This window comes from Ananas comosus, linkage group 2, assembly GCF_001540865.1.
Source record: "Ananas comosus cultivar F153 linkage group 2, ASM154086v1, whole genome shotgun sequence".
In the NCBI taxonomy this organism is placed as follows: Eukaryota; Viridiplantae; Streptophyta; class Magnoliopsida; order Poales; family Bromeliaceae; genus Ananas; species Ananas comosus.
In genome coordinates, this window is record NC_033622.1 from 12,631,796 (window position 1) to 12,642,963 (window position 11,168).

At 34.6% G+C, this 11,168-nt stretch overlaps 1 protein-coding gene across 2 annotated transcripts; it reads left to right on the plus strand.

The window, feature by feature from the left end:
• Positions 6,359–10,692, plus strand: LOC109706701. Of its 2 annotated transcripts, none has more exons than XM_020227658.1 (11): positions 6,359–6,582; positions 6,765–6,872; positions 7,421–7,534; positions 7,637–7,753; positions 7,839–8,207; positions 8,334–8,692; positions 8,778–8,877; positions 9,205–9,264; positions 9,397–9,480; positions 9,574–9,690; positions 10,124–10,692. In XM_020227658.1, exons 2-11 carry the CDS (start codon positions 6,813–6,815, stop codon positions 10,424–10,426), a joined length of 1,683 nt encoding a protein of 560 aa, XP_020083247.1. In that variant the 5' UTR covers positions 6,359–6,582; positions 6,765–6,812; the 3' UTR covers positions 10,427–10,692. The 2 variants fall into 2 exon arrangements, with proteins under 2 accessions (XP_020083247.1, XP_020083246.1); XM_020227657.1 differs by having other exon boundaries at positions 6,361–6,582; positions 7,839–8,222.

Here is an 11,168-nt window from a genome sequence, read left to right on the forward strand (position 1 = left end):
TTGATGCGGCAATAACAATGAGAACAACAAAGGCAACATGAATGTTAGTAGTAAGAGCCATAAAGAAAACTATATAAAAATGCCCTCTTTTGAGGCTAATTATATAGCAATTTCCCATCCAAGACTTAATCAAAGTTTTGGCTCGAACTTGTGTCATCCATCTACAAATCCAGGTTGCATTCGAGTTTAACCTTAATTCAAACTCTGCTTGCGTTTTGTTTAGCTTCTAACTCATCCAAATCGGGTATGGTCAGATTCTGATTTCTTCGTAAAATATTATTGGGTTAACTGCATACAGCTCTCTGTAAACATATCGAATAGCAAATATATCCATACAAAGTTCAACTTTTCATATTTAACCTTGCAAAAAATCTTAACATTTTCAAATACACCTCTGCTGTTAGGACCCGTTAGAAAAATATAGTTAATCATAAATAAAATATTTAACCTTGATTAGTGAATAAGGTAAATTGATCTTTTTACCCCTCTTATATTATTCGTGATGGTAGAAAGAAAGAAGATAATTGTTAGAGATTTTTGAAAGAATAATTTTGTATAATTTTAACAGTTGTGATTTTTGAAAGGACATGTTTGTGATAATAAAAATATCATTTTATTTATTTTCTGTTAAAATATAAACAGTGCTTAAACGGTAACAAAATAGAAAGACAAATATAAATATTATAAAAATTTTATAAGAATAAATATAAAACATGAACTTTATAAAAATATATATATTTTTTTTGAGAGATAGATAGCACGCTACCCGCTTCGTTTATTTCATTTTGAAATAAACTTAGTTAGAAATGTGAATCAATTAGGATTCGAACTTGGGTCTCGGGTATCGGATACCGACCACCAAGTCCTTTGCCACTTGCTCTAGGAACAGTCAGTAAAATATATTTATTATTTAATATGTTTATAAGAAGCTGCATGAAATTAACCCAATATTATAATTCTACGCGAGTCCAACCTAAACCCACACTGAATCGATTCGATCTGTTCCCACTACTAATCAGTTTGGTGGTCCCTTGTGCGCGACATAAGTTAGTTGTGGTCCGCAACCAGAATAGGACCATTCACAAATTTAGATGGGAGGTCCAAATAGGTCTATATATTAAAGGATGAATTATTGCCCATGCAATGCTCGTCCACCACGTCATTCGTGAACCGCCCATCATCTGTCCGTCGATCAGACCCCTTCCTGCGATCACCGCCGCATTTAGAAAGAGATAATTTCCGAGGATCCATTTATTCGCTCGTATATGAACTTGTGGAAATGTTCAAGCTGGCAAATAAATGGTTTTGACTTTTAAGATAGGCAGTGGCCCTTCGCGCCATTCACTTCGCAGGTCCAAACCTATCTAACCATTTGCAATCGAATTCATACACCAAATTTCTCGATTCAAGCTCATCGCAAACTTCATCTTACTTCGACACATCTGGTAAAATTTTTTTATTTATTTATCTGCTGTTATTATTATCACCACCGCCCCAGAAATACCGTCCCAGAAACACGTAACATAACTGCTGCTGCATCATTTGCGACCACTTCATATTCATGCATGTATTGTCCCTGCAAGGACAACTCTTTAAGTTGTCGTATATTATACAAATACATGCAAGTGTGTGTGTGTATATATATATATATATATGTCCATGTCACGTGGGTAGCAAACGGATCGCGAGCTTAATTTCTGCTGCAGCAGCGTGTATACATAGCTGGCTTGGAAAGTGAAGCATGATTGTGCGTTTGCGTGTACACTGGGCCAAAGTTACATGTGCATGCGAGCTACATACATACATACATACATACATACATACATACATATATATATATATATATATATATATATATATATTACTTATCCCTTGTTTACTTTACTTGCTCGTCCACACCCAAAGCTAAAAGAGACAGAAAAATATAAATATTTATTCAAAAACATTATTTGAATATGTGCAAAGTAGAGAGAGCCAAACGTTCGGTTACAGCAATTTTATTTTTTACCCACCATTCGTAAAGCAAGTGATAAAAAATTTGGTGACTGATATCCAAGGTCCGTTCGAATCCTAGTTGATTTATATTTTCAGCTAAATTTATTTCTAAATAAAATAAATAAAACGGATAACGTGCTATCTATATCTCAAAAAATATATATATAATTTCTTTTTTTTTTCAAGGTAAAAGTGGCACGCTACTTTCATCATTCACTCGGTAAATAAATTTAACTATGATTATAAAAAAAAAGGCAAAAATGATTTTAGTTACAATGATTTTTTGTTATAAATATAGCACTCACGCTGCACTAATGAGAACACCTTTCGAAGAATACCCCTCTATTTTTTATTTTTTTAAAGATAAAAATGTTTGTAGGCCTCCACAGCTATTAAAAAAAAAGGGAAAAAAAAATTTCTGCGAAAGTAGGTATAAGGTCTAAAAAGAGATTCATGAAATTTTAGTAGAAAGTTCTCCAACAATATCTTATTAGGAAGCTTCTAATATGCTGTCAGGGTATTAATTTTGCGTGCATTCAATGGTTCGGTGAATGGGTGTTTTTTTAATACTAAATTTTTTAAAAAATATTTGAAATTAGAGAGAGAGAGAGATTATAATTTTTTGGATAGAAACAAAAGTGACACAGAATAGCGGATCGTGACTCCTTAACAAGACATCGGCTAAAAACTCCTCAATGAAATTTTTTGCATAAGAGGCTATATATGATAAATTTACATTAAAATAGTTTTTTTTATATATACTTGTCTTTAGAGTTGAGCTTCTATACTTTTGAAAGCACAAAAGCATATGTACATATAATTTTGTAGCCGTCGGATGGTCTTAAAATCCGTATAGCACTATTAACGATTTATTCCATTAAGTCTTCTTTATTAATACTGCACTAATTTTAAAATGATCCACGACTAAAAATTACAAAAGTGTTAAGCTAGTGTACTTTAAAAAGCATAGGAGCTCAACTCCTCGTCTCTAATATGAAGGCCTTTGCCTGAATATTGCTTTTCTGTGTAGAGTAACTCGAACTAAAAAGATTTTCTTAGACTCTAGGCATTTTGAAATGAATCCTTAAGTTATAAATATTTTACTAACATCAATTTTTTTTATTTAAGTTATTTAGGTTAGTTGAGTAAAAAAAATTATTAAAATATAATTATTTTATGTAGCTATCAATTATTAAATATTTTAAATTTATTTACTAAAAAGCAATTAAAGTTTTCAAATTTGATAAATTTTATCTATCAATGTATAAAATTCTTAATTTAATTCGCTTAAATATAAAAAATATATAAACATCATTCTCTAACTGTTTAAGTTTTTATAGTACAACGGTTATTTCATATAGTATCAGAATAAAAGGTTCTAAGTTCCAACAACTCCAGGCTCCTAACATTATTAATTTATTTCTATTTAATTCAAGTTTACGTCATGAAGCTTGCAAAAGTCTCGAGTCCAGAGGTGAGGGAGTTTTAAATATAATATATATATATATATATATATATAGCAGGGCTGCTGTGCTCTCAGGAGCACGGAGGCCTCCATGCTCCTGAGCCGTTTTCAATGATAGAATTTTCGAATTGACGATCGGCTTCGTTAGACTTGATCTAGCGTATTTGAAGTTTCTAAAAAATAATTTTTATCATTTTTTAATATCATTTACCTAGTGATCGAAAGGGTTTAAATTAAATCAATAATTTTTAATGGTTGATATCTGCCGTTTTCAAGTTTAACGGTGTAAAAGTATTCAAATCAGATGAAATTTTGATACAAAATTCTTTATACTATCTACAACAAGATCATTATTTCTGATCTAAAATTTTAGTGCTATATCACCACTTTTTATAGGATTTTTATTTTCAACCGTTAAAAATTATTGATTTTGAATCCTTTTGATTGCTAGGTAAATGATATAGAAAAATCGCAAAAATTATTTTCTAGAAACTTCAAATACGCTAGATTAAGTCTAACGGAGCCGATCGTCGATTCGAAAATTCCATCATCGAAAACGGCTCAGGAGCACGAAGGCCTCCATGCTCCTGAGAGCACAGCAGCTCTGCTCTATATATCTATATATATATATATATAGAGAGAGAGAGAGAGAGAGAGAGAGTTGGTCTGGGCTATTATTAGTAGCAAAATTTCATTGTTGCTACCAGTTTTTTAGCCTTTGGATCAACTATTTTCATTATTTCTAACCATTGGATTAAATACTATAACCCAGTGGAAACCACTCAACCCTAGGGGGACCACTCAACTCTAACCGACTAATATCATTCTGACCTTACAATTTTTTATCTAAGGATTAAAAATTTAATAGTAAAAAAAATATTTTACTATTAATAATATTCCAGCCTAATTCTATATATATATATATATATATATATATATATATATATAAAAAGAAAAGTAGCTCTAGTTATTGGCTTTAGTAAAAGGGTGGCAACGCGTATCTTAGCATGACTCGAGCAAAAGATTTCACGTGGCGGTGGGTTCGTTCATTTTGGCATGCAATGATGAAATGACAAAAATGCCCTTATTTTCCCCTATTGGAGAAGGTAAAAATACAAGGTACGTACTCTTTATTTCCTGTGATCTGGTTATTAAAACAATTTCTATTTTGGGCCCTAATGTTAGGCCAATGTTTCCCAATATGATTAAAATTTTGGTCCCAACTAAATTTGAGGTTGTTTCCTATATTGTAGATGTATGCAACAAATATGTTCCATTAATTATTAGAATTTTATTAAATGGGGGCTTTTGTTTTTTGGCTCGTCCTATTAATTTGTTATTTAACTGGTGCATTCATGTTATTTTTTTTACAAATTTATTATTTATTGAGATAATATTTTGTATGAGATTTTTATTTTAGTAATATATAAATGATATAACAATTGATACTGTCAAAAACAAGTATTACTGTAGCTGAAGCATATATACTGTATTTAGTAATAATTGGATCTTTTCGCTCCACCAATGATAAAAATTACTTTATTATTTTTATTAATTTGATTTCGAATTTAAAATTTTGAATACTAAGTATCAATTGTTATATCATTTATATTAGAGACAGTCAATCGAAAAAAATAATTTTATTAGTAAAATTTGGTTTGTTATATATGGTATGGTATTAAAAATTCTTCGGTGATTGTCTAAGGCAAGGGACACTTTTTTTTTATGTGGATTCTTTTTACGTTGAAATTTCTTTTTAAAGTCACTTGTTGTATGAATGGCAATATGGTCAATTCAACCGCTGTTAGAAAAGAAAATAAAGGGAGAAAGATAAGAGAGAGAGAGAGAGAAAAATAAAAATAAAAATAAAAAGTGTGGTGGAGCTGGAAAGTGTGCTAGCGCACGTTAGCCAATGATGGGCCGCGTGGCCGGGCCCATCGCTAACCTGCGCCACTCTCGCGCACCCGTTCCCTACCTAAAAATGCGCCGGCGCGAGCCACTTTGCGAGAATTAAAATGTAACGTTGCCTCTCTGCTCACAGTAAATAATAATATGCACGACTTTTAAAGCGATACGAATAGTGAATTTGATGTGCGGCCGTAAAGTTAAATTGTTAGTATTTTCGCCAGTAAAGCATTTTAGGTGAGAAATTGGTGGAAGTTCGTGAACTCGCGTAGCAGTAAATAATAATAATAATAATTATAAGTATTATTAAAAATTAATAAATAATAAAAGTTACCGATCATTCCTAGCGTAAGTAGCAAAAGATTTAATGATTAGTATCTGAAGTTTTAAGTTCGAATTCTAGTTGATTCACATTTTCAGCTAAATTTATTTCTAAATGAAATAAACAAAACGAATAGTATGCTACTTATTTTTTTAAAAATAAATAAATAATGAAAGTTCTATTCACCACAGAATAATTAAATTTATTCAAAAATTTATACATTGTACATTATAAGCAACAGATAAAATAATTTTAAGACTTATTCAGTATAAAGACATATTCGGTATAGAGGTTCAGCTAACGCTAATAAAACAACGCTTTTCAATGAGACTATAAAATCTGTATTGTAATCGACTAGTTACGATATGCAAAGTACGATATTTTTATTTTTCTGCAACGTCAAGTCTAAAATATAATAATCATATTAGTAATACAGTGTCCTCCCAATTAATGAAAATTTTTTTTTAAAAAAAAATTATTTATTCCATCATAATTTTTTTTAAAAAAAATATTTTTATTATAATTTTAAAAAAATAAAAAATAAAAAATGTGATTGTGCGAGTATTAGACAGCAGGCTTTCTCTGTACTGGGGAGTGTTCCCACCAATATATTTTTGTTCGGTAGCTGCGGAAGCGACGAAGCGTACAAATCCGCATCGATTGGAGGGGTGGGGGCGGAGCGAGCGAGCGAGCGAGCGCGACGACAGAATAAGAGAAGAAGACCCGCAGCGTTTTCAAGCATGCGACGCATCATGCTTCGACATTTCTCCTAATTCCCCCTCGCTCTGAGAAAAGTGCTGTAGGAAGAAGCGCTTAACAATAATAATATATATTAATGGCTTCTGGATTTGGCTTTCCCGCTCCGAGAAGGGAACGCGATTACTCCTCCCACAAGGTTTCTCCTTTTTTGTGTTTTTTAATATATACCCGCGCGAGCTCTGTACATCGCCAGTTGTTGTAATTATACGCCGTGTTGGGTTGTTAACGTTTGCAGCTTTTGTTTCCCCCTCTCCTCCTCCTCCTCCTCTCTCTCTCTCTCTCTCTCTCTCTCTCTCTCTCTCTCTCTCTGTTTTTCAGGAAGCGCTTTTGAAATAAGCAGTGGAGAGTGTAGTGAGAGAAAGGGAGATGGATACGAGAGTGAGAACTGCGTTGCGGAGCATGAGAGCGGCCCCGGAGCACGATAAAGTAGGCTTCTTTTGAGCAAACCCGAGATGGGTCTTTGTTTAATCTCCGTTTTTATTGCTCTTAGTTTTACAAAGTCGGTTCCTTTCGTGAAATTGAGAGCCCTCGTTGGGCGAATTCGAGATGAGGCCCTTTTTTTTTTCGTAATTGTTTGGAATTGATTAATAGGGTGCGCTTGGATGCTGATTACGAGGTGGTCTTTTGATCTTCTCCAGGGGGAATTTGTTTTTTTTTTAAAAAAAAAACTTGTTTTTTATAAATCTTATGTACTCTTTACTGATTATTATTACAAAAGGTTTGAAAATTTGGCGGTTTTTGATCGAAATTTCGAAATGGGCTCCTCGATTTCGGTTGTGGAATCGTTTTCTTTGGGAAATGGAGCGACCTCGGATTCCAATTCGAGCTGGGTATCTCGATTTCTTTTGCAACCAACTTCGTGCATTGATGGATTAATCACAAAAAACCGTTTTTTTTTTTTTGTTTTTGTTTTTGGGGGCCAGTTTGATAATTTATACGAGTACTTTGTTATAAAAATTGTCGCTTTTGTGAAGGAGATGGAGAAGGAGAGGACGAGTGAGATGCAGGGGAATCGATTTGCGGATTCAGGAAACGGGCCCAACCGAAACCAATCTAGAAGAGAGAAGAAGATTGCTTTACAGCAAGATGTACCATTTCTTCTTAATTTTTCACCCAAAGAAAATAGGAAAAGGATTGATTTATTATCAGCATTTGATTTTCTTCGTCTTCTTCTTTGTGTAATTTTGCAGGTTGATAAGCTTAGGAAGAAGCTTCGGCATGAAGAGAATGTGCACCGAGCTTTGGAAAGGGCTTTCACTAGACCTCTTGGTGCTCTTCCTCGGCTTCCTCCTTATCTCCCTTCTTATGTAACTTCCCATTCCTTATTCTCTTGAGGAAATTCGCAATCTGTACATATGAAAAGTTTTAATTTTGAGTATGCATCCTCTTAAGACACTAGAGCTTCTGGCGGAAGTCGCTGTACTGGAAGAGGAAGTGGTTCGGCTCGAAGAGCAAGTTGTAAATTTCCGGCAGGGCCTTTACCAAGAGGCAATTTACATCGCGTCATCTAAGAAAACGAAAGAGGGTGCATTGGATTTGTGCAACAATCGATGCCCGCAACTGAAACCTTGCGCTCAATTGCTCAATTACGATGGAACACCAAATGGGGCTTCATCTAATCGGCTCGCCAATGGCAAGCAAACACCGCGGAAGCAAAGTTTGTACTCGTCCTCTCATGATGATCGACAGGGGAAAGAGAATCAGCTAAGCACGAACCTGACTAGAAATTGCAAGCAATCGCCGACAAAGAAAGTGTCCAAAGTGAGGATGGCTCGGGTAGATTAATGCTTCTTTTCTTTCTAAAATTACATCTTAATTCTTTTAATTTACTCCTTTATATGATAATTTTAGTGTGTAAAGTTATTTTATCCTATTGTTGCATCCCAGCCAGAATGTGCGGTAGCAGATAAAAGATGCAGTGAGAACAGCAATCTCAACAATTCAGATGAAAAGCAATCTGATGATTCGAGCGGCCCAAACAAATTGTCCGAGGAAATCTTAAGGTGCCTTATCAGCATTTTTGCGCAGATGAGTTCCACAGAGAGCACGGAAGAGGAGATGGGCACATCTCCTTCGGTTTCTGGTTCCTGCGAGAGTTCCGAAAATGTAGATATGCGAGACCCTTACGGTATTTTGGAACTTGGAAGGAGAGATATTGGCCCCTACAATCATTTTCGAGTAATTGAAGCAAGTTCGGTTAATTCAAATCTAGTCACAAGTTCTTCTATGCTTCATAGGAGGCTAAAGTGAGTTTCAGCACTTTAATTTTGTTCAATAATTGAAATGAATTATTGCGCCTTATAATTGCTTCTGCTTTACTTCTTAATTCAGAGCTTTACTTAAAAAGCTTGCATCGGTGGATCTATTGGGGCTTACTCATCAGCAGAAGCTGGCATTTTGGATCAACATATATAATTCATGCATGATGAATGTAAGTTATTTATTCCTAATAAACTCTGAGTCTGAGGTGAATTAGTGCTTAATTAAATAACTAATCTTCAGGGCTTTCTTAGTTGGTTATCTAACAATTATAGAGTTTCCTTCATATCTACGCATGTACGTGTATTGTACCTTCAAAACTAATAAACCATCTACAGATGCTGGTTGCCTCCAAACGCAACAACAGAAGAATATAATATTACGTGGTTTCCTTCAATAATCTTCGACTAATCGCACCTCCTTAATAGTTAATCATATAAATACAGAAAGGAATATTGTTTGATCCACTCTTGAGCTATTTCTTTACTGTATGTTCTAGGCATTTCTTGATCAAGGGTTACCTGCTAGTCCTCAAATGCTTGTTGCATTGATGCCGAAGGTACGATGTTAACCTATTGTTCTCTAGTAAGTTTTTGGGAAAGATTTAAACCAGATGTTTAAGAAGCTGAGGTTCCTCATTTGATGAACCCAAATCTCTATCTAATCCAACTTCATCTACTGGTTTTCTCAGGCTACAATAAATGTTGGTGGCCACTTGCTCAGTGCGATGGCAATTGAGCATTTCATTTTGAGGTCCCCGTATCACTTAAAAAATGTAGGCAGTGTCTCTACTTGTTCTCATTTTTCGTTGAACGAAAGGTTTAGGTTTTATTAACTAATTGATTTCTTCTATAATATGAATCACTAGGCGTGCCCAAAAGGAATGAAGAGTGATGACATGACAATGCGAGGAATACTTGGATTGGAGTGGCCCGAACCCTTAGTTACATTTGCGCTCTCATGTGGAAGTTGGTCTTCTCCTGCTGTAAGTTTCTTATTAAAGAAAATTACATAATTATCTTTAACTTTTCACATATACTGAATTCTTTTACTTTATTATGTCGGCTGTTCTGTCATGATTAATAATATGCAGATTAAAGTACACCACTTCATTTTTAAACACGATATAATCAACTAAAATTTTATGATAGTTCGGTTGCTCGTAACCGTCTCTTTCACAACTAAATTCTATTTGGCAACATGCTTAAACTAATTACCGGGTATTATGCAACAATTTATGAATGGGTTCTTCTGACATATGCGGTAAAGAGGTTAAAGGGCATAATGAAGCATCTCATGCAGAGCGGAATTGGTTGTACCTTGTTGTCGGCCACATTAACGCAGCTACGTACTGTTAAACTGTTCAAAACTACAATACCATTATTCCGCTGACACTTCGACGTTAATCTTAAATGAAGGTGAGAGTATACACCGCATTTCAAGTTGAAAAGCAGTTGGAAACAGCCAAGAGGGAATACCTACAAGCCGCAGTGGCTACATCAATGCCAAACAAATTGGCGATTCCGAAGTTATTAGATTGGTATCTACTCGATTTCGCAAAGGATTTAGAGTCACTAATGGACTGGATCTGTTTGCAATTGCCGAGTGAACTAAGGGACAGTGCAGTAAAATGCCTTGAGATGAGTAGAAGAGGTGTGGTTCCACATCCAATACAAGTTCTGCCCTATGAGTTCAGATTCAGGTACATTTTGGCCCCATAGAAGCCGCTTTTTACTAAAATAGTACTTTGTGGTCCAAAAGTGTTAAGGACTCTTGAGGTTTTTTGTATACGTCTTTTTAATAAAACAGATTGAAAATTTATTACAGATCATTGGTTTTGTCGGATTCCTGGAATAGGTTGCTCGTTAGGTACCTCTAATTACGCATGCCCATGTTATGAATGCGGCCTTTGTAAAGACTACATAAATATTTAAATGTGTACAAGTTGTTGTGGAAAGGAATGGAAGTGATTGGATCTCATTGTTCATGGCCTTGGTTAGTGTTTTGTATGCTCTACTTTTCTGAAGATTGTAATGAGATTGGCCTTTTGAAATATTTAGTAAACTATACAAATTTACAATGAAACAGGGATACTAATGGCTAGTACATGCAAGCTATTCGGATAAGTCGATGCGATGTACATATGGTTCAGGATATATATAGATTGTCCAAATTTATAGCTAGTGTCACCATCCTGCTAAAAGGTTTGAAGTAAATGCACACCTGAAGGAAGGAGCCCAAAGAGGGTCTCCAGCCATTCATCTAACATCTTGCAAGGACACAGTTTTGGTGTTGGCAGTTGGCTCCTAAAGAGAGATGACATGCAGAATTCTTTCTGTCACTTCTTTACCCAGCATTTGATTTGGGTGCTGAAGAAGTAATTGAGTATTCAGCAAAAGAGTCTTCTCCACTTTTTGGTAAGCCTTTGGCTTTTTATTGCTCACATAATGGTGTCATTACTGT